The 24,305-nt window shown below is 36.8% G+C and overlaps 4 protein-coding genes and 1 non-coding gene across 5 annotated transcripts; 4 read left to right on the top strand and 1 right to left on the bottom strand.

The window, feature by feature from the left end:
* Positions 1-5,599: 5,599 nt before the first annotated feature.
* On the top strand, positions 5,600-7,701 carry LOC103945208 (probable N-acetyltransferase HLS1). Its single transcript, XM_048569143.1, has 2 exons — positions 5,600-6,124; positions 6,222-7,701. Exons 1-2 carry the CDS (start codon positions 5,951-5,953, stop codon positions 7,218-7,220), a joined length of 1,173 nt encoding a protein of 390 aa, XP_048425100.1. The 5' UTR covers positions 5,600-5,950; the 3' UTR covers positions 7,221-7,701.
* Positions 7,702-15,182: 7,481 nt separating this feature from the next.
* Positions 15,183-17,243, top strand: LOC103945198 (zinc transporter 6, chloroplastic). Its single transcript, XM_009355740.3, has 2 exons — positions 15,183-16,092; positions 16,821-17,243. Exons 1-2 carry the CDS (start codon positions 15,355-15,357, stop codon positions 17,133-17,135), a joined length of 1,053 nt encoding a protein of 350 aa, XP_009354015.2. The 5' UTR covers positions 15,183-15,354; the 3' UTR covers positions 17,136-17,243.
* Positions 17,244-17,787: 544 nt separating this feature from the next.
* TRNAI-UAU lies at positions 17,788-17,861 on the top strand. The gene has a single exon. It is a non-coding gene; the product is annotated as a tRNA-Ile (tRNA).
* A 1,829-nt stretch (positions 17,862-19,690) lies between these two features.
* On the top strand, positions 19,691-20,182 carry LOC103945187 (RING-H2 finger protein ATL66-like). The gene has a single exon (XM_009355729.2). The coding sequence runs from the start codon at positions 19,691-19,693 to the stop codon at positions 20,180-20,182; it is 492 nt and encodes a 163-aa protein (XP_009354004.2).
* A 2,638-nt stretch (positions 20,183-22,820) lies between these two features.
* Positions 22,821-24,038, bottom strand: LOC103945177 (RING-H2 finger protein ATL63). Its single transcript, XM_009355719.2, has one exon. It carries the CDS (start codon positions 23,832-23,834, stop codon positions 23,016-23,018), a length of 819 nt encoding a protein of 272 aa, XP_009353994.2. The 5' UTR covers positions 23,835-24,038; the 3' UTR covers positions 22,821-23,015.
* Positions 24,039-24,305: the final 267 nt, after the last annotated feature.

The raw sequence follows: 24,305 nt of genomic DNA, 5'->3' as shown, positions 1-24,305 counted from the left end.
GCTGGGAATCGGATATTTCTTTTTTCTTTTCGTTTTTTTTAAAACGGAATTAGCTGGTGGTTTCGACACGGCAGTCCACCATTCGAGGTCTGAGAAGACTCACAGAGACATTTTAGCCTCCTGGCCACCATCGTTGATTCACCAGCGTAAAAAATTGAACCCAAAACGGATTGTGTGGAATACGAACCTATATATTTTCTTTCGTTTAAGGAGAACTTTAGTACGTGAGGAATTTTTTTTAGTGACATATACGTCAACAAAACCCTACATTCGAAAGAAAAATTTGTTGAAATTTCGATAATTGGGTTTTGAGAAAATTTAGAATTAATAACTTGTACATATATGGATGAAAATTTCAAATTAGAGGTTTCTATTTGTATTGAATGGGATGAAAAAAATAATCCGCAATTTGATGAAGCAATTGACAAAACTGAGAAAGGATCCTTGCCGGATCCTCTTTGTGAGGATTCTAGAGATTCTTCAATCATATCCGTTCATCGTATATCGTACAGTCAATTTTTGTCAGGTACTGTTTATATTCAATTTTAAATAAAATAAAATTAATAATGATTTCTAACCGCATGATGTACGATGAACAGATATAATTGGAGGATCTCCAACATCCTCACAAAGAAAATCCGGCAAGGATCCTCTGGGACAAAACTAATGGTTGATGGGACAATTACATAAATTGAAAGGTTATCGGGCTCAAAATCAAATTGAAAATTTAGGAAGAAAAGTGGAATAAGGCCTATAACTTCAGAAACATTGCTAAATATATTTATTTTTTGCTGTCACTTAGAACTACGGTCTAACGGCATTCATTTTCACTTGGAAGTAAGAGGTCTAAAGTTCAATTCTCGTCAAATGCGAATTTAAACCACATTATTGTTAGCCTATTATAAAGCTTAACCAGATCTTCAATTTTCCCCATTTTCGAGTTATAACCTAATTAGCCTTGTATCTGAGGGAACCATAACAAGTTCTATTCAGTTTTTGAACTTGAATGCTTAAGGTTTGTCCATCTGTTGTGTTTTCATTTTGAGGTATGACAATATATTTCCTCTACGTAAATAAAAAACTAATTGATACATTATTCGACGGAATTGCATGAGTATGTTGTTCTTGTCAAAATTTTGACAGCTTTATAATTCTCTATGCGGATACAATAATCCGACTCCAATTCCGAATTATACTGCAATGCGGCATCTGCACTTGAGCTTAGCAATCAATTTGTTCTCACTACAAGAAATATCATCTCTATAATCTATATGCTAGCTAGCTCTTTATGTTGTCTCCCCTTATAGTTAATTTCAAGGTTCTTTAAGCTGAGGAATAAGGACCACAAAACCACAAACCAAATGCATCAAGGGATGGATATCACATAACTCTCAGTGCTCTTGTACTATGAACACCCACAGTGACACATTATTTTATATGACCAAAAGGAGATTATATATCTACCACTAAAGGTTTGTTTGGTGAATTAGACAAAATAGATACTGTTCATATAATCAGCCAAAAAGAGGGGAAAAACAAAGGTTTTTTAGCCAAAATAACCTCTAAGAGTAGCATAACTTCTTACTTTAGTCTTTGAGATTTAAAAACAATAAAGGTGGCCCCTGAGATTATCCACTGTCAATTATTTTGGTTCGTTTGTGAAAAATTTCCTTAAATTGAGGGTATTTTTTTCAAATCAATCCCTCCACTTGAATTGGTGATTTTTTCAATTTAACAAAAATTTGTCGCATAAGGACCAAAAGCATTGACGGTGGATAATCTTAGAGACTACTTTTATCGATTTTAAATCTCAAAGACTAAAGTGAAAAGTTATGACAATTTCAAATAACATTTTTGCTGTAAACTCAAAAAAAAAAAAAAAATAGTCTTCATTGTGATTTTTTTTACGAAAAGTTTTTAATTAGCATTAGTAATATTGTCACGTGATGTAATTAGACGAGAAGACAAGTTCATATCAAAATACAGTATTTTTTGAATTATTATATTATGAATAAATAAGATGACACTACAAGTTGGTGTAACGTTATTACAGTCACACATCAAGAGTCTCTTTCTTTTTGTGTGGTCATCTACGGTAGGGATTGCGTACTAACTTAATGTTGTAATTACGCAGGTCATCATGTTGCCTAATGAGTCATGTACCAATCCTATTAACACATCAAGCTTCACCATCCTATTTTCTTTCTGCCAAAAATATCGATCCCATCTAAGAATTCTCATACTCCATCTGTATGTGCACCAACTGTGGACATGTCCAATGAACATGCAAACAATTGGCCATCAGTTACCTGTCACATTATTATGTATCCACGTTTCAATATCTTGATTACAGTTAGGAACTTGGCCCCTGAGCAACGAATTGTATAAGTATGGCATCTAGGGTTTTGGATGTGGAGATATGGATAATGATAAGTAAGGGGGCTATCAACCCTTTTAGAACATACTAAGAAGCAAATGCTACAACATCCTTAATCTTTAAGGGAAGATATAGATTCTAATGTTGTTCTCAACATATTTTTTTCCCAAACACTCCTCGTATGGAATAACTTCTACATGTATATGCTATAATATATGTTAGGGACAATTTAGTTGCGGTCACTAACAGTTTTAGAGAATTGAACTTTAAAAAAAGTTGGGTTCAAAAGTATTTTTCTTGATAAATAATATTAGTCTGATCCAAACAGTTTTAGAGAATCACATTTCTTTTAGCTAGCATGAGAATGAAAAAACAAGGGTTTGCGTGACGAAGAAGTAACATGCGTCGCGCAAAAGCTCTTTGCGCAACGAAAGCACCTGCGTTGCGTCGTGCAAAGTGTCTTTATGCGACGAAAGCACCTGCGTCGAGCAAAGTGTCTTTGCGGGACGAAAGTAACCTGCGTTGCACAAAGACATTTTGCATGACCCAAGTGCTCCCTTTGTCACGCAAACCCGCTTTCACTGCCTTTGCGTAACGGTTGGCGTGTGACGCAGGTTTCTTTGGGCTAATTTTCAGGCAACGTTTTTTGACTTTACGCGACGAAGGTACCTGCATCGCGCAAACTGTTTTTGGTACTAGTGAGAAAATCACATTTGAGAATTGAACTTTAAAAAAAGTTGGATTCAAAAGTATTTTCTTGAAAATTAATATTAATCTGATCCAAACAGTTTTAGAGAATCACATTTCTTTTAGCACGAGAATGATTTAAGCTGATGTACAATTAATGTATCAATTAAATAGATCATAAGAGAATCACAATTTTTTTTTCCAATACATGGGGTGAATCTTCAGCACTTTACTAGAGAAGATGAGTCTTGTCGATCTAATTTGATATGAATATCAATAGAAAAGTAAGTTTCGCTCTCAATTTTATTTTGCTACACTCTTCTATTTAATTCTAATATTTGAATTGAATAAATGTAAGTAAAAACATGAGACAACAGAATCACTATCTATACTTTTGTAGAAAATCTTGGTACGTATGAGATATAAAGTGTTGGGCAATACTAGGAGACCAACTATTTACATCAAATTGTGTAAACCTTATGACGTGGTTGTTGATAATTGGATTACTACTTAAATGTTGATTAACGTGCTTATTTCTTATTAGTAACACATCACATGATTTACAATTTGGTTTTAAAAATTTGACTACCTAACATTACTCTAAAGTGTCAATTAGCAAACTACTGAAATAATTGATCTCCATGCCTATCTCCTTTACAACATGATCCATACTAAAGAAGAATCAAGGAACCCACGCTCTCCAATCATAAATTCGCCTCCCTACTCATTGGGCATATTAGGAATGCTTGTAGCTAGCTTCAAAGCATCCAATTATATTGAGAAAAAAAGCATATGTAGAGGGACAACATAATGCATGGAAAGAAAAACCACAAGGCAGAGAGAGATTTGCAGACTTCAATTGGAAGATGCACTTTGTTGTGGAGTGTTGAATCATTAGAGAAGGGACCCTCAGTTTTCATGTAAAACATGTAGTGGCAAGATCACAACCCCCTTGGTGGTAGTGGGTTGGGGCAAAGAGTGATTTTCTGGTGGGGTGGGAAAGCATAGCCTTTACACACACGTGTACACATTGCTGTTGGTGAACGTGTCTTTTCTAGTTAAATTAATGGAAGGTCTAATGATTAAGAAAGAAAGGTTAATTAGTAAGTTGGGATGGAACTAAGTACATGATTAAAGGGCCACAAAATAATGAAAAAAGAAGCATGAAAAAGAGCACAATAGCAATGGTTAGGGCATATTGTGCCATTTTTATTTTGTTTTTTGTGTGAATGTAAGTGCTTGGTGCAATATTATGAAGTGATTGTGCTATTTTCTATTAGGGTTTCTGTTATACATATTTTTAATGATTACTTTGTCATTCTATTTGGGTTTCTGTTGATGAGATTGTGAAAAGGATTCTGCTTAATGGCCTCATACACATCCCAATTTGTTGCAAATCTCACAAGCCACCATCTTCAGCGTGCAATTCAGAGAGAAGTCTAATACGTATACTTTTTTTATAGACAATCATCTATGTCGTGAGATAATTGAATTTGATTCACAGTTCTTAATTGTGCTTTTCTTAATCAGTTTCCACTGCGTTCTCAATTTCCTAGCTTTCTTTCATCGAAGAAATTTAGTTTCATCTCTCATTTTGTCTTGTAATCTCTTTAATTTCCCCGCACTTAAGGCGCATTAGGCAAGTATTATCATTAATATTTGCTTCATTAGCAGAGAGCTCAGCATGACTTAAGTGGGGTTTCACTTTCACTTCCGAATCTAGGTGTTTTAAAAATGGAGGTTATCAGCCACACAACGCCACAAGCACACGTACAACAAAAACCATATAAAATAGTCCAAAAATGAGAAAAAGTTAGTGTGGTTGGAAAGGGATTTCATTTCCTCCTTTCCAAACTGATAATTAATTAAAATAATCCTTGCACAACTTAAATTAATCATCTGATGGTATACCATGCAAACCAACAATTTTATACAAGCGTACACGTAGCCCGCCGACACAAATTCAATTAATTAATTAGGTGATATTTCATCTTCAATTATTTAATTATATAATCCACATTATCTATAGTATATCTATAAATATTGGCCCCTGCCGACTGTACGGTGCATCGATAAGGTTGGTGACATAGTGGAGTGTAACTATTACCTGCATGATATTAGGCAAGAGTGGTACTCTATTTTATACCCAATAAGCCAATACTTTGGTAAATTCAATAGGTTAATCTATCGGGGTCGGCCAACGACATAATACTCTTATTTCTTAGGCGTGCAAAAGTGGGTGAGCCTGAGGTTATCAGAACGTTGATAGGTTTAATTAGTAAGTCTAAAGATGTTTAATTCGGAACATTATCAGATTGTGTTAAATATACATTAGAAGTGTGACATATCAATATCTTTTACGTAAAAATTTCCCTCTAAGTACAATAATTTTAGAGAAATCTGGTTTTGGTTACCAAATTATGTGATAATTTTTTATAATTCGTTAAACAGAATAAGTTTCAAAGTAGCACATGCATGCAACTATATATCACTTTCGCATTGATTGGTATTTTCTTTTCTCAAGAGGAAAATTCGAACTTGAAACTTGTTCCGTTATTTTTATTCAAAGCTAAAGACAAAAAAACACAATCTATTTGTTTGTTTAACACCCTTTTGTCTAGTATATAATATTATTCTTGTATCTGGACTAGGTTGATGTTGAGGATAGAGAACATTTCCAAGTGCCCCCAGCTCCATATAAATGCCTCCATGATTATCATTACGGAAAATTATTCAGGCCAAACAAGCTTGATAAAATAGCCTGCATTTTTTGTGCCTTTAGCCCCTCTTTATTATAGAATTATAAACCTACAAACCTCCCCCTTGTTTCGCTTCCAAGATTACTGATCATCGTACATATCTTGGACGACAAGGTTAAATTCCGGCATGGGATTTCAGGAGGCTATAATTCGAAGCTATGACGGGCTGGTGGATAGAGGAAGAGTGGAAGATCTCGAACGAAGATGTGAAGTAGGGCCATCCGAACGTGTGTTTCTCTTCACCGATACGATGGGTGACCCCATATGTAGGATCAGAAGCAGTCCGATGCACAAGATGCTGGTACGTTACAACAATCTATTCATTCTTTATTTTTCGATAATATTCTTCTTTAGTTTCCAATCAATTATACATCTTATCGATTAATCTGTTCATATAGGTGGCTGAGTTGGACAACCAGTTGGTTGGGGTCATCCAAGGCTCTATAAAGGTGGTCACAGTTCACCACAAGAAGCCACCACCTAATGATCAGGCCAAAGTTGGCTACATCTTAGGCCTTAGGGTTTCACCGCTGTATAGAAGAAAAGGAATTGGGTCAAACCTTGTGAGCAAATTAGAAGAATGGTTCATAGACAATGATGCTGATTATGCATACATGGCTACGGAGAAAGATAACCTTGCGTCAGTCAGACTTTTCATAACAAAGTTTGGCTACGTCAGGTTCCGGACGCCAGCGATTCTGGTGAACCCGGTTCGTTACAGGCCCCGCCACGTGTCTTCCAACGTTGAGATTGCAAAGTTGAAGGTTGAAGAAGCTGAATATCTCTACAGAAAGTGTATGGCAAATACTGAGTTTTTTCCTCATGATATAGATAAAGTGCTTGGGAATAAGCTGAGTTTGGGGACTTGGGTGGCTTACCCTAGAGGAGAGTTGAAAGATTTTGGGGTACATGGTCATTTACCTGAAAGTTGGGCTATGCTTAGTGTGTGGAATAGTGGGGAGCTTTTTAACCTGAGGCTAGGGAATGCACCCTTATCTTGCTTAATGTATGCAAAAAGTTGGAAATGGATGGCTAGGGTTTTTCCTTGCTTTAAATTACTGCCTTCCATGCCTGATTTTTTTATCCCTTTTGGATTTTACTTCATGTATGGGTTGCACCATGAAGGACCATTGTCAGGAAAATTGGTGAGGGCTCTCTGCCAGTTTGTGCACAACATGGCTGCTACCACTTCAGAGAATTGCAAGGTTATAGTGACAGAAGTTGGGGGCTGTGATCCAGTGAGACATCACATCCCACATTGGAAATTGCTCTCATGTTATGAAGATTTGTGGTGCATAAAGGCCTTGAAAAGTGAAGATAGAAGAACTAATAGTGTCCATGAATTCACAAGAACCCACCCAACAAAATCTCTCTTTGTAGATCCAAGAGAGGTATGAGACAACGGAACTTCTGCCATGCATGCAAAATTTGAACTTTGTCTGAACCGCTAATTATATTGATCTAACGGTTCAAACAATGTTCATGTGGCAGATGTTCTCCGTCCATGCAAAATCTCCTGAGTCATGACGAACTGAACTTCTTTGGCCCTTTTGCAGCATAGGCTGCTTTGTTGCGGAAAAAAAAATTGAAAAATGTTGAGAGAAGCCAAACTTAACCCCACCTCATAATGTTTTCTTTGATATAAGTCTTACCCTTCATTCCATGTCCACTGTTTTTGGAGCTTTTCTCTTGTTCCTTTCACGTCGTGACACAAAATCTCGATAGATTTACTTAATTAGGTGCCACCATCGGTGTCCTTTGTGTGTTTGTGATTTTGATTTTGCGTTTTCATGATTCAAACTTATCAATTAGGCCAAGGTGGTCCAAATTTTTGTACCCATCTCGTTATGAGGTAAAGATTTTAGCTGGACCCTCCAATGCTTCTGTCCTGTCACATTCTTGGATAGACACCACAACGTGCTATTGTATAACCCCATTTAAATTGAAAGCTATACATAATAGCATGCTTTGTAGTACTAATGCACGTCATATGATGACCAGTATACATTAAACAAAGTACAATAATACAAGACCTGAGTTAGAATAGTCATCGAAGTAGCAGAGGATTCCCAACCGTAGATGCATATATATAATTGAGATTCATAATACACCGCCGATTAAATGTCGATCACTCATACATGGATGATTATCTCGAGCATTATTTATAGACTATGATGCAATGCAACGTCTGAAATATAGATCCACATAAATACCTGAAATTTAAGTTCGTTTTCCATATTGTTTGGGTATTATATATTGTCACTAGCTAGCCAAATGTGAGGAGCTACAAAATTCACATCCCTCTCATATCGTACGTGGAAAAGACCAAAGTAGGGTTAAGGTTATAAGTCATTAGTCATGGTCAGGACAAAGATTAGATAAAACATGAGTTAGTTAAGCGTCTTATGCGTACTTCTATCTCCTGCCAAACAAGGAATTAATTGAAGCCTCTTTGCCTTTTTTGTGTGGTGGTGGTCATTACTAGCTGCAATTAAATAAATTAGAGTTTCAACTAATAAGGAGGCATGCATGTGCACTAGCACTAATGATGGTGGTTAATTAAGATATGAGGATAATGTCTGGTGACAGTTGGGTTTAACTGTGATCGAGAGGCTCATTGTCCCCGTTCATCAATTTCTCATGGACTAGTAGGAAAATGAGAGAGTATAAAAGCTGTCCCGTTGGCATGGAAAAGTAAACCAGGGAGAGCCAGCTCAGCTATAATGTTTAGTGGAATTCAATTTTCTCACTGTTTGCAATTGAAACCGTTGAATGAACAATAATTCTAGATTGTTAGATGGTTGTTAAGATAACTTTCAATTATCGTTGACAAATAATATTGTAATTTTTAATCACGATAATTATTTATTGAGTTCATTAAAATTTTCTTGACATTTTTTTATGCAAGATAAATGGGATGCAAATCATATCCCTGATATGGGATCAAAACAATGCATGTGTTGATCCAATTAAAAGTCGTGGGCTGCAAGAAGTTCAAATATGCATGTACTTGTGCATTATCTAAACCCAATATTAAATTAACAGCATGTAGCACTCTTAGCTTTAGATTCTTCACTCAATGATGAGATAAAAATGGGTTAGTAATTAGCACGTAGAAGATAGGTTGAAATTGTGCTGACGGTTTTAGCTATGAAGCCCAAGAAAGCTCAAATATAGGCATGTCTTATCTTTGAAAATATCTTGGGTGAATGGCCGAAGGATATTGCACGCAAAGTGATTGGTCGCACCCAGTCATTTTAGCAGAGTTTGAGTCTACAGGATGATGTTCCATAAAGTTAGAATTGCAATTGAACTCTATCAGGTGCCAAGCCGCGCCAAGCAAATATATTCTCTACGCGAAACCCTATCAAACTTCGAGAAAAATACTAACTGCTTCACCTATCCTTCTGTCAACACATATATATTCATTTTGGTTAAACATCACTGAGTTGACAAACCGGCGCCATATTCAGTTTGGTTAAACATCATTGTTGTTGTAGAAACGGTCAGTCTAGGAGTACGTTTGGTTAAACAAAACTTCTTTTAGTTCGGTTGGTTTTCTATCCAAATCTAAGTCAGCAAAGAGTCTTTCGATTCTTTCACCGAAAGAGGTCACTTCATCAGCTTTCCCAGTGAAGTAAGGTGTTCTATAATTCGTTTATTCACAAGTGCATTTCTGAATTTGGCATTCAAACGGCCAAACCACTTTCACCATAAAGACGCTCATTTCTTTTCAATATCTTTATCCCTACATACTGTTGCCTATTTGGTGCACCTGTGTTTTCACAAATATAGTTGAAGTTGCTGAATCTAGTGCAAAAGATTGAACATCGTAACAAAAGGCATAATCTTATCTGTAGGTCCAATGCAATTTAGAACTCAATGCCGAGAGTGTTCCTTTTGAGGTCAAAATCACTACTTAACGGAACCATCTGGTTAAAAAATCCCAAGTTCCTAATATGTCAAGAGAGACTTTTTAACAATATGCAGAGAAATCCCAAGATTCTCTATCTCCAGTTTTCAACCTTTTTCTTCTGAATCTAGCTCTCTAGTCAATAAGAACAAAAGGATTGAGCAAACGTTTTATTCACAGTAGTTGAGAAAAACAGCCTCTTGGACCACATTGAATCGTGACTCATGAATTTGAACATAAAGCCAATTTATGATCTGAATTGCTTAAGATAAGTACAAAACTTTGCTCATACGAGCAATGCATGTATTGTTCTTTGAAAAGCTTGCCACTGCCTTGGAAGGAAATTTCTGAGGAATATATGATTGATGACCAAAACACCTTTAATTGGACCGAAGACTAATCATTCCGCCGCCCTGAAGTCAGCTGTACTGCGGTCGATGTTAATGAATGAGGATCCTCTTTGTGAGGATCTTGGAGATCCTCAAATCATGTCCGTTCATTGTATATCGTACGGTCAGAAATCATTTTAAATACTTTTATTTTAAATTAAATATGAATAGTACGTGACGAACACTAGTCGTACGATATACAATGAACGGTCATGATTTGAGGATCTCCAGGATCCTCCTGGGATGTTAATATAAAGTGTTGAGTTTATGGTTTAATTGAGTTGCCATGTCGCTGCTATGTCGCTACCATGTAAATCATTTCTTGTAAGATTCACATAGAAGACAAAGGTTTTAACATCAAGAGTTTGAAAGTTTAGTCACCACGTACGTTTGGAAGAAGTAACTTTCATTTTTCGTAGACTGTTAAATGAGACTAGCATTTGTCTACATACTTTGTGTGTATGAACACATTCTTTTAGAAAATGAGAAGGAGAGAGAGAACGTGGGGGGAGTAGGAGGTTTTTGTCTTTAGTTTTTTATATTTTTATTTTTTTTAATATTAGAGGTATTTTAACATCACTTGTAGGTGAAGTTTTAATAAAAAACAGTAAAATTTAGACCTGTGAAAATACATTATTGCCCATCATGTTTTTTGTGTGATTGAAAACTAAGTTGTCTTTTCATCCTTTTTTGGTTGACAAAGAGAACTTCCTTAATTAGTAGAGATAAACATAAGGATTTCACTAATTAAACCAATGTTCCAAAAATTGCTAGATGGCGAGGAGGGGTCTGGGCGAGGGGTTAGGAGATTTTGTTTTTTTAATTAAAATTATAATGTAACATATAAATAATTACATATTTATACTTAAAAATAACAATTGATGCAAATCCATTAAGTAACATTGATAAAAAAAAATAAAAAAAAAATAGAGGAGAAAAAGTCCACTATTAACAACTAACAACTTTCATTTTCAAATTTAGAGCTCGTTTAAGGTTGCTTAAAATTTTTAAAAACCAACATTTAAAAAAAGTTGAAAAATTAATTTCATTTGGTAAATGAAAGAAAAAGTGTTTTTTTTTTCTAATAAAATCATAGGTTAAAAACCTCATAAGACCATCTCCAATGGTTGGGCTAAAAGTCAAAATTTTTAGCCCGAAAAATTTAGCTTTTAGCCCAAAAACAGCTTTTCTACTCCAATCATTCTACCTTAAAATTTTAGCCCCGGATTATTAAAGAATGAATTTAGGCTTTTTTTTTTGTTAAATTAATTTAAAAAAATAAATAAATATGTAGACTATCGTAAATTAATTTTATGAACATTTTAATCTAAAAAAATTTAAATTCCGATAAATATTAGGTAGAGTTCACCCCGATTTCTGGGCTAAATTTCGGGGGGAATTTGGCATTGGTTTAGCATTTAGCATTTAGCTCAAAATTTCCCCTTGGGTTGGAGGGCGTTTGGGGGGAAATTTTGGGGAGTAATTTGGCTTTTAGCTCACCATTGGAGTTGGTCTAAAAGTAAAAGCAAGTGAGACCAAGCTTCTCAAAAGTGCACTTTTTTTTTTAAGAGATTAAGATTCTTTCCGTTCCTATTCTCATCCCCTTCTCTCATATTTTGCTTTTTGTATTTTTGTCTCTATAAAAAAATTTATATAAGATGTTGATATAACTTAATCGTAACCGTTCAAATAGGAGGGGAGGGAATGAGAGAGAGATTAGAAGGGGATAAGTACGCATTAATGAAATTTTCTAAATTTGTGGAAATTTAGGGTTGATGTGAGTTTATGAATACTTATTGACAAGTTGTGTTTAGGGTTTATATTGTTGACTGGGTTGAGTTGAAGTTATATTTCTCACTTGGTTGACTTGTGTTGATGAAAACTTGTTGAAATTTCTGAATGAACTAAATTTTTCTAAGTTCATGAAGCTTTGTTTAGGATTAGTGTAGGTTTATGAATACTTATTGACATAATGTGTTCAGTGTTTATATTTTTAAATTGAGTTTGAGTTGGAGTAATATTATTGACTTGGGTTGATCAGTTGTGTTGATGAAAACTTGCTGAAATTTATGAATGCATATACTGTTATGTGTTAACTTTTGGTTTTAACTCTTCTTCCATATTTGGTAGCACAAATTCAGCTTTGTCTGCACCAATTTCATATTGTGCATCTACATCCTCGGTTTATTCTATATTTTTGTCTACTTCTCTGTTATCCCCCATCGAAATCCAAATCAATAACTTATTACTTCAAAGTTACACAAACATAACTTAAGTTCGCATGTGGTCTAATATCGTGTAGCACCATAATTTCTGGACAAGTGTCTTTATCTTCACTGGGAGGCGTGCGTAGATCTACTTTTAAAATTTGTAAAATCAAACCGGTTTACTCGTGAATTATACGGGTCTTTCGAATTCAATTCTGCTAATGAACTCGGCTGATCACAGCCGTTGGATCTTCGTCAACTTAGATTGTACGTTCGCATATTTCGTCCAAATGAGAGAAACACTAACTGACCCAGCATTGGAAAGGCCAGGATTTGATCCAAACTTTTACCAGACCAGTCTCAAAGGTCTTTGGGAGAGAACCTGCTACGTAGTCCAAACAACTGAGTTGTTGGGCCTTTGAGAGGGAAATCCTCCTAAGCTGGAATTGCTGGGCATTTGACTAGTATTTGCTGGACTCCTGCAATGTACCCTCTTGTTTCTTCAAGCCTAAAACACAACCAAAATCTTCAAACAATTCTCTTTCAGAAATAACAATATTATATCTTTCAATTTCGTCAACTCAAATGCAAGAAAAAGTGTACTCAAGCTCAAGTAGCATAGGATGATGGTTTTTTCCATCATATTTTGGAGTATTGGATACTCCAGCTTTTATAATTGTTAGATATTTGGTTAAAAATACAAAATCAAGAACAGCTAAAAAGTTAAGAGTAGGCTTATATTTCAGAGTATCAGAGAATTTTTATATGATGAATAGATTGACATAAGATAAATACAATCACTTAAAGTTGATAAGTACGTAGGTCCCTCTTTTTTCCATGTGACAACACGCCTCTTTACGCATACCGAATTTTCAAGCTTAGAACATGTACAAAACAAATCGTGTGACATAGAACACATGTGGTCATTGGACTCCACATATGAAACAATCTGCCATGATACCATAAAGAAAGTTGAGGTTCCACTATTAAAAAAAAAAAGTTAAGGTTCCACCATAAAACTAAGAGAATTGTTATTAGCACTCCAAAAATCTCATTTGGAACTCCAAACTTTCTATAATTAGAAAAAAAAATACACTTGTGAGGAGTGTAGAATAAGATTTTTGAAATGCTAATAACAATTCCCAAAACTAATTGACAATATGAGAAATAACTCAATTACTTATAAATACATACAAAATCCCTTATTTCTCTGGTAAGAGATTCATACTCTCCACAAAAATACACTTAAAAGGCTCAATGACCCATTACCTACCTCAACTATTGAGCCTAGATTGTTAAAATTATAAACCGCATGATTGAACTTAGTGGTAGACACTTATAAATCCGTAACACAATAAAAAATAGATCTTTATCTTTAAATCGTCTACTATATTGAACAAAGAAATTAAAGTGATTTAGGAAGTGCTATGGTTGATCAATTTTCATAGCTGAGGAGTCATCAGCTGATTGGCTTGCATTAGTGAAAGCAATATTAGAACCCCACCACTTTAAATTGTTGTATTATTTTTGGTTGGGAAGGTGACTTCATTCAACAAATTAATGGAATTCATACTCAGCCATCTTGTTGAAAATGATGCATCTCCTTCGGGAAGAAAAAGGTTTCCAAATTAAAAATTTGAACTGAAAATAAAAGTTACTAATTTAGATGCATTCACTGTGAAATTCGTGTTAGTTACATCGGGTTAGATGGACGCTAATGACGTAATACTATCATGAGCAGATTATTCACAAGTAAACATAAGCAGTGACAGATTCAGGGATCTTATCCTATGGGTTCCAGGATCTAAAGAAGTTGAGAAATTAATTGGTATAAGGTCGGAGGATTCTATATCCATTCACTATGAGATTTTAGAATGCTCACAAATTGTTCAATAAAATGCCTCTTACACAGAATTCGGCAGGCCTTGACAAGTGATGCTCGACATCAAGCCTTGAAAGTTATCGATAGAACTAGGAAGATAACAACATACTCACCAAGTGCTCGACTAAATGCATCAATGGAAATATTAAAAACAAATTGGGTAATGAAATTAAAAGTCTTGAATATGTCATTTACACAAAACATGAAAGGCCGTGTCGAGAATATTGTATTAGTTTCATCGTAGAACCACAAATTTCAAAAGAGCGTGCCCTAAATTCGATGTGAAAAATCTTGCACAAAGTGCTTAGAAGATCTTAGACCTCTCCATCAACTGCCAATTTGTTTGCGTTGATTTACCTTCTAACAGTCTAAAAGCAACCATATAGCTCATAACTTAATGTACAAATTTTCGAAGCAAAGTTAACATTTAACTCACATTTCAATTCACCATCGACCGATCCATATAAGAACAAAAGTAGCCAACTTTTTCTTCTTCTTCATTGTTCAAAAAAAAAAAAAACTTTTTCCTTTTTCTCTTTAGTATACAAAAGCAATTAACTTCATTACTTAAAAAAAATTTGGAAGTGGAAACACACACATATCACACTTGATAGAAGTGGATTCATTCCGAACCTTAGTGTTCGAAACCTAGGAATCATCAAATCTGGATCATCCAAATTAAATCAAACGATTCTCACTAACTTCTTCTGTTAGCTATTTCATAGAAACCAACAACTCTAATTTCTTTTCCAGATAAATAGAATGTCCAAACTTTTTTTATCCAAAGCTCCTGACGGATCCGATTCCACACTTAAGAATGAAAACTCACGGATATCCACCACCGCAGCATGCCACCATCCTCCGTGTCAAATGGCTGCGAGACCGTACAGTCACTGGGCCCCACAACCCGGACCCACACAGTTTAATCCCACAAGCATCGCTCTCTCCTCTCTCTCTCTCTCTCTCTCCCCTTCTCTCTCCTTCTCACTCTCTCTCCTTCTTCCCAACAAGACAAGAAGTCCACAAATTATATCGGGCTCAGAGACAGTTGAACTTTTGGGTTTTTGGGGTGGAGGAGGGCAGAGTAAAAAACTGCACCGCAGAGTCAGTTGAATTTTGCGTTTCGGATTATATCGGAAAATGGCGTCTTGCGTATCGGACACGGCTCGGTCCCTCTCCTGCCGAGACGGACGCGCCGCCGCGCACCTCAAGCTAATCTCAATCGCCGCCATATTCGTCACCAGCGTCGTCGGCATATCGTCCCCCGTCCTCCTCTCCCGCTACTTCCAAGGCAAGCCCGCGTACGACAAAGCCACGCTCGTCATCAAGTGCTTCGCCGCCGGCGTCATCCTCTCCACCTCCCTCGTCCACGTCCTCCCCGACGCCTTCCTCGCCCTTTCCGACTGCCGCGTGTCATCCCACCACCCCTGGAAGGACTACCCCTTCTCGGGGCTCGTCACCATGATCGGCGCTTTAATCGCCCTCCTCGTCGACCTCACCGCCACCTCCCACATGGAGTCCCACTCCGCCGTCGGCGGCCACGGTCACGGCGGATACGAGCTGGTGCCTGTGGGGGCGCGGGAGGAATTGGTGGGGAAGAATAGCAATTTGAAGGGTAAGAATAGCAAGCTGTCGGTGGATGTGGAGGTGGCGGTGGGTGTGGAGAGCAACAGTGGTGGGGGTAGTGAGGAAATGTTGATCCGGATGAAGCAGCGGCTGGTTTCGCAGGTGTTGGAAATCGGGATTATTTTCCACTCGGTGATAATTGGGGTGACGATGGGGATGTCGCAGAACCAGTGCACCATCCGGCCGTTGGTCGCTGCGCTGTCGTTTCACCAGATTTTCGAAGGGATGGGACTCGGAGGATGCATTGCTCAGGTAAATTTAATTAATTTAAATATCTTAATAATTAGATTTTTTACTTAATTAGTTGATGCATGGTTCTATCCTTTCTAATCAGAAAAATGAAATGAATTTAGGAGATAAATAATGACTACATAGATTTTATGGTTTATTACATTTTTCTATGTTTGCGGCCTGCGGGCCTATGATTTACATTTGAGTTATTGACCGATGACTGACTTCTACTACTCTGGGACTTTATTGTCTAAAATTTCTAGTATATTCCGGTACGATTAAATTTCGTTAAGGAGTGTTTTTAAAATAATTGAAAACATTTTTTGTAAAATTTATTTTGAATTCTAAAAGTATATTTAGTGGTTTTTAGGAAAAGCACCAGATGTGTGCTTCTTGCGGGAAACAATTAAAGTAATTTTTCAATATCTATTTGGATTTGTATTACGAATTGATTTCTAGAACATTTTCACAAAAAACGATTTCAGTCATCTCAATGATACTTCTAAACGAGCCTAAAATTCAGATTGTTCTGAAACAAGAATAAAGGCATGGTTCATAACGTATATGTATTTTTATTTCATTGACACGGAACACAACCGTGGGGGTATGCATGTACCATATAAATCTTTCTAAGTAAAGATCGTAGAGTAGTTTAAAATAGAATACTATTATCTATATGCTGTGACAAATAAAGAAAGTGCTTTTGCATGTACCTAGCTTCTAACATATATGAGTTGGGAAAATTGCAGGCAGGATTTAAGTTTGGGACAACAGCCTACATGTGCTTCATGTTTGCAGTGACAACTCCAATGGGGATAGTATTGGGGATGATCTTATTCTCTGCGACAGGTTATGACGATAGTAACCCTAATGCCCTAATCTTGGAGGGTTTGTTGGGCTCCTTCTCCTCGGGCATACTTATCTACATGGCTCTGGTCGATCTCATTGCTCTCGATTTCTTCCACAACAAGATGATGAGCTCTAACTCATGGCTGCGGAAAACGTCGTTCATCGCTCTTGTTCTTGGCTCTACCTCTATGTCCATCCTTGCCCTTTGGGCATAGAATTTGCTCTAGTGGCACATTGTTGTAATCACATGCTCCATTTGGATTTTTTAAGAAGTAGAGGAACGAAATCGAAAATGTTAACATCAATTAGGCGATTGGGTTCTACCTCTATGAGTTATATAAGATGAATTCTACCCTAGAGGTTCCAAACACTAACAATATATATCGTTCTTGCATCAAATTGAATAAAAAGTAACTTTTATTTAGCAACGAAAATGAGAATTTGAATTTGGATTTGTTAGTTCCAAATACATTTTGTTTTTCTTCTAATTAGAAGCAAAACGTTTTTGAACAAAATGAAGACTGGATAGCACTATCACTACCAAAAATAGATTAGACTAACGTGATGCGAAAGAAGCTCCTTACTTATTTAGTTTACAATAAGACTTCTAGCTCAGTGAATTAAGTCATTTATTTTTATGTTGAGCTCAACTTTTCGCTTTCCATTTTGCTTGGACAAAAGAAATAAGAAATAGCCAACAAACGTTGGCCCACGTTCTTTATCTTTACCATATATCTAGTTTCTGCCTTCTATGTCATCTCTAACTATACATAGTAAAGTAGAAGGACGTGGAATGCAACTAAATTAAAAGTACATGGCCTCTTATACAATATATATTATAAAATTTTGAGAAACAAATAACAAATTGGTCCCGTAGCTCAGTTGGTTAGAGCGTTGGTCTTATGAGCCGAAGGTCGCGGGTTCGAGCCCCGCCGGGACCAATTGTACTTTATGATTTTGGTTATTTCTGTTAGAACAAGCCTTTTATGCAAATGAATCTTCATTTTTATCAAAAAAAAATTGGGATTAGGTGTGAGTTCCACTTCACATCGAAATTCAATGATTCAAACCGTTTTTTAAAGGATAAATGTGAAATTCCGTTCGAATTTTGGTATTCAATTTTTCATATTTCATATTTTCGAGAAATTATTATTATTTTCGATAATTTTAGAATTTTAGTTGACTAGTTACAAAGTTTGATTGTTCGTAATTAGTCATAAAAATCGTAGATCTTTTGCGGTCACTCTTAATATATTCCAATGGAGATTGATCCCACGAACGCGTAGGCGAAAGCCGTTCATGAAATAGAGTTATAACGAAGGAGATAAGCGAGCAAAGACAAGAGCAAAGCCACCACCCCTAGTCGACTCAACTCGTCTCAATCTCATGAACAAGAACCACTCAACCCTCATCTCGTTTTACCACCATTCACGGCGGGGAGAAGCTCGCCTTTTTGGGCTCCCCGACACTGAACTCGCCGTCTCCGTTCATTTAGGCATTTCGTCGAACACCTTCTATGCATGTTCACAGCAGGGCCGTCTCTGAGATTTTGGGAGCCTTGTGCGAAATTTATAAAAGGACCCCCTTTTAAGATATATATATTAAATAGGACAATATATTGGTACTAGAAAATAATAACTTAAATCAAAACAACATTTAGGACTCACTGATTGTAAGTTTACAAGTGTCATTAAATAAGTAAAAAAAGTTACAAACATAACATTCACTAAATAATAATAAAAACAGTTCAATCTTAAGCAACTAGATAAAGAAAGAAAAAAAGCTTCAAAAACTCTAACTTTAGAGTTTCACTTGAATATATAGCATTATTATATAATAATATTGAAAAGAAAATTGTTTTTTAAAGGTGTTGTTATCGGTACTCCTAATATCTCATTGTGCATTCCAAATTTTTATATTTAGAAAGAAAAAATTTTTACACTTATAAAAGTGCCCTATAAGATTTTAAAGTGCTAATAAAAATATTTTTTTTAATATATAACATTATTACATATAAATATAAGATACAAAATTTTTTAGGGGGCTCTTCAAATTTGGGGGCCCTGTTCAATTGCACCTTTCGCTCCCCCTCAACGCCGCCTCTGGTTCACAGTGGCGGATTCTTCATTCTTCATCAGGATTCTGATGACCGGAGGTGCGATCGCACCTCCTTGCGATGGTGTGCCTCTGCCACTGCAAATCCTCTTTCTCATTTTTTACTAAAGTAAAAATCGATTCAAAACGAAGCTCAAAGCATGAAAATTGTATCATGTATCACGAAGACGGTCAATTTTTTGTGCCTAAATATCATTATTCAACACATAAGAAGAAAAACAAAAGGAGCTTGAGGTGAAAGCACACAAAAGTTGCCAATATATCCACTCATCTATGACTCACGTAACACATAAGTAGGACATGCAAGTAGTTCAATATTGAGAAGTTGCACTAACACAAATGCTCACAACTACCTAACGCCCGAACTGACAGCCCATATTTATAATTAAACTAGCCTCTATTGCCAGAACTGGATACGTGACATGTCATTCTATTTCATGCAAGTTTTTCTTATATTTGGCAATAATTTTTAGATAACTGATAAAAGTGCTTCCATCAAAAGTGCTTATCACCCTGAATTCTGCTACAAAAGTACTCTCGAACATGCCCGAAGAGTACTAAAACACACGGCCCGCCGTCACAACCCACACCAATACCACCATTTAAACCCAAGAGAACCCACCAAAAGCCCGTCAAAACCTCCTTTACAATTTTAATGGCATCCGAAAAATCACAACTCTTTGAGCGGCATTTCAGTGATCTCAACCACTCCGACTTCCACACCTACAGCCAAGGCCACTTACTAGTCCTCTTCTTCTCTCTGATCTTCATCATCGCCACCCTATTCTTCTATGCTCATTGGGCTTGTATCAAAGGTCGCCTCTCAACAACCACCGCTAGGGCTACAAATATTGCATCTTTGCCACAAGTGCATCAGTCACTGGGGCTCGAGGCTGCTGCCATTGATAGCTTGCCGGTTGTCTTGCATCGATCGGTGGTAATAGCTAACCCTAGTACTGTTCTTGACGTTGAAGCCATTGGCATCGAGTGTTGCATTTGTCTTGGAGTTTTTGAAGGAGAAGAGATGGTTAAGGTGTTGCCAAAGTGCCAACATACATATCATTCTGAGTGTGTGGATAAGTGGCTGACCGTTCAGTCAAGCTGCCCGCTTTGTAGATTGTCCCTCCGAGTCATCAACTCTCTTTAGTTAATATGACCTCCTTATCGAATTTTATTTCATAAATTTTCACCTATAAAAGGGGCGATCTCAAGCCAACAAGGCTAATTTCTCCCCCTCCTCCTCTCATACAAACTGTAGCACAAATCCCTACCCCATACTAGAAATGCATAAGGCGTGTAGAAAAGGGAAAGATCGTTGAAAGTTCGTCTTTCAACTTTGATCACGTCAATGGCTTCTCAAAGTCAATACTTTATGTATGCATTTTATATATATTAGCTTATTATACACAGTTTGACACACAAATATAAACTTGTATGTTTAGGTTACGTAAATATAAAAGTAGAAATGACTACTTCGAAGAAAATGATAAAAGTAATTTTCTTTGAGTATCCCTTTAAAATTTGAAAAGGAGCCAAAATAGAGGTTCACTTGCCCAAGGCCCAATTTGGCTACTAAAAAAAGGCCATACTTCTGAGAATCCAAGGCCTTACCATGCCTCTCGGCTCTTGTCTATTCAGATTTTCCAAGATGTGATTTTATCACTCATCTTTACGCTTTAAAGTATGTATAAATCTTATTCAAATTGTTCTTTTCGTAATTTAGATAAACTTAGTACTAATTGTCTTGTCGTTTATAAGGAAGGAAGAAAAAGCTTAATTGAGTTTGTAATCTTTGTCAGAAAAGAGTCTTTGATTATACATGAAGTTATAAACAAATCCGTTGGCAGTGGCATATACACAAAAATGAGAACTTTTAGGTCCATTTGGTCAACCACCAACAATATTTATATTGTCCTAACTTAACCACTTTATCGTTCTAAGCCGGAAAAAAGTAGCTTACTGTAATATTGATGGCTAAACTTGGGGTCTTGTTCTTTCTATCCGCCTTGTGTGGGTTTAGAGAGGAAGGCCACTACTATTGTAGCCTAACGACCAAGTTTTATGTTTAGTTCGACTCACCTAATTTATTATCATCCTTTCATAAAATTTAAAAAACGTTTCATTGGTTCAGTTGTTAATTTAGCGATATCTCTTTTTGCAACGTTAAAAAATGTGGCATAAAAATCATGATTGATCCAAAAAACAAGGACAATGTACAAAAATTAATGCAGCTATACCCGAAATCCAGGCAAAGTTATGTATTAAATGTAAGAGCATAGAGCATACAGTGAGCCACCATCACAATTTCACAAGAGTTTGCTCTTGACTATTCTTCCTTCACGCATATATGCGAAAACAATGGTCCAAAACATTGACCAGAAATCATGGACAAACGACATGACAGCACCCCTCTTGTCCTCGTCATGCACAGGGCCTCTCCAGTCTCCAGTCAAAGACATGAGTCCCTCTACATTGCCCATCTATTATCGGTGATGCCTACAAACTAGTTCCATATCTTAGGGCTTCAATCCAAATTTTGTTTAATTTGGATTAGATGTTTGAAACACGGTACTTTTTTTGTGTGTTATTAAGTATCCAATACTTCGGTTGTTTTAACTTTAAAAAAAAAAAAAATTAAAATCAGTTAAAACATTTGGATATTCAATACTCCGAATCATCCAAAAATCTATGTTGAAACACTATGAGTTTGAACAAAGTCAAATTACGTTTATGACTTTGTTCAAGCTCACAACTCCATGACTCTAGTTTAACATCATCTCTTTTTTGTCAAAAAGTTAACATCATCTCTTGATTCCAATGTTTAGATTTTTTTTTCTTTATTACGATGAAGAGAATCGAACTCTGAACCTATTCTAATTCTAACTTATTTTCTTAACGTTATTGTGATTTAATATAAACTCATTAACTTACCAATAACTGCCTTTGGGCTAACATAGCCTCTTTCGTACCATGAACAAGCTTAAGGTCAGCTAGAATTTTCACATGTTGTTCGTGGACAATGTCTTTCGGCTTGATCTGAAGCCTTGACTCACCCTCTGTGGCGGAACATCACAGAGATGTATTTGGGTTTTGGGAAATTGGAATCTCACCACTATTTACATTACTTAAGCTGACATCTTCTACTAAGTTTACCGCTGCTCGCTGGTGCTTACCTCTAGGGGGAACACACTCCTACCAATACATTTTAACATCCTACTGCTTTAGCAAATCATCAAAATACTCCAAATCTTTGAGTATAGTGTAGGCTGTAATACCACTGATTGTGTAGAAGCCGATGTGAGTTCTATTGCGTATTTGTGCACCCAAACACCAAAGATGTCCGGACAAGCAGAAATAACACGTAGTTTGGACGTCTGTTCTAAAAATTTTCTCCTAGTTTAACCGCTAACGGCATCAAACTAGTACGAAGTTTTACCACGTTACTCTTTTTATTTTTTTGTGTGCTAATTCATGACTCCTTACAAATACGGTATGGATTACGAACATGAGACTAATCTAAGCTTAAAGTTTTCCAATGGTCTCCTTTTCACTGCAGAATTGTGCCCGAAAACTGCAAATTGGCACCCTTGTTTTGTTACCCCACTCAACTACACACTATTTGTACATGTCACATCCAAAATCTCTGATCCATGCCTTTTCATATCAAAACCGACCCAAATTTTTTAGCAAAAGTCGCATCAGAAAAACAATAACAACCAGAGAGGTATGAACAACTCACTCAACAACTCACGTCAACAAAAGGCATTTCTGATACGCACCAAAAATACAACACAAAAGATTCGATGTATTACTTGCAAGAAATCTATACAAATTTGGTTTACAACCAAACCCCAGAACCCCAGTTCTCTCTAATCTCTGATTCTCGATGAGAACTTTCACGCGACGGGAATGACATTGTAATATTATCTGAAGCCAATCACGCGCTGTCACGTGATAAAGTTAAAACACTAGACAGTTTCTCAGGCATCTGTTTGATCACTCCCATTTGTAGTTGGGAAAACCTTGCCACTTTCCGGCCTATTTCTGCTCAGCATTCTCTTCAATGAATACCCCACCATTAATGGCGATGATGACGAGGAAGACGAAGACGATGAAGGTGTCGATTCGGTTTCAGGACCCATCGCTCCAACATGAACAATATCACAATTTGAAACATACCCAGAATCCAAAACATCAATCACAACCGATTCCTCTTCACCGGCAACCCGTTCCGCCATCGTATCAACCACTATCGGAGCTCTGCAAATTGGGCAGTTCGCGTGAGATCCCAGCCACATATCGATACACTCGACATGGAAACAGTGACCACATTTCGGCAAACTCCTCCCCATGTCGTTGTCCTCAAACAGGCTCAGACAAATTACACACTCCATCTCCAAAACCCCATTTTTGTAATTTTCCTTCTCCACCATCTCCTCCAGCTCCTCTGTTTTGTACACGAATAGAGGAATGGCGGAGATGGTTTTCGAGTCTAGGCCTTTGGATGAAGCAGAGCTCGAAAGATTGCTAATGGTGACCGAGTTCGCGTCCAAGGAGAAGGCGTGGAAGTTCTGGAAGCGGTTCGGGCCGAGGACATGAGAAACGGTGACGGAGCTGCCCCGGCGGCGGCGGTGGGCTTGAGCTAAGAACCACTTGGCGTAGATGTGGAGGATGAGGACGAAGAGAATGACGAGAAGAAGAGAGACCACGGCGGCGAGCATGACAGTGCCGTCGTAGGAGAAGATGGTGTCGACGAGTTGTTTGAGGGGGTTGGTGGTGGAGTTATTGGGACTGAACATGATTTTGGATTGGAGATTATGCTGAGAGAGTGCAAGTATCTGAAGGGACTGATGGGTGAGAAGGGAAAACGGAAAAGGTAGATATAGTGGGTCATATGATTGAGTCAGTGAAGAAATGAATGAAAGTACTACTAACCAACCACAAAATATCAGTAATGCTAAACTGCTAGATTTTAATCGTGAAAGGTGTTTAATATCAAGTACAATTATCTGTGTATTTATGAAAAAGTGTCAGTTGTTGATGCATGTAAGTGAGCGTTACAAGAATCAATATAGTTATTAGTGTGTAAAAATATTAGTTGCTACCCCAACTTTTCGATTTATTCAAATTTGAGCTCACTATTAACCATGCCCGTAGTCAATAGATAGGATGCTAATATAAGTCTTGTGCATTATTGGGTTAGCAAATTTTTGACGAGTAATGCTATACTTGCCAAATTTTATGTGTTGATATTTGACTTAATAATATTA

The sequence above is a fragment of a genome, unplaced genomic scaffold, assembly GCF_019419815.1.
Source record: "Pyrus x bretschneideri cultivar Hongxiangsu unplaced genomic scaffold, Pyrus_bretschneideri_v1 Contig5, whole genome shotgun sequence".
NCBI lineage: Eukaryota > Viridiplantae > Streptophyta > Magnoliopsida > Rosales > Rosaceae > Pyrus > Pyrus x bretschneideri.
The sequence above is the reverse complement of the archived record's forward strand: the minus strand, read 5'-3'. Positions and strand labels throughout refer to the sequence as shown.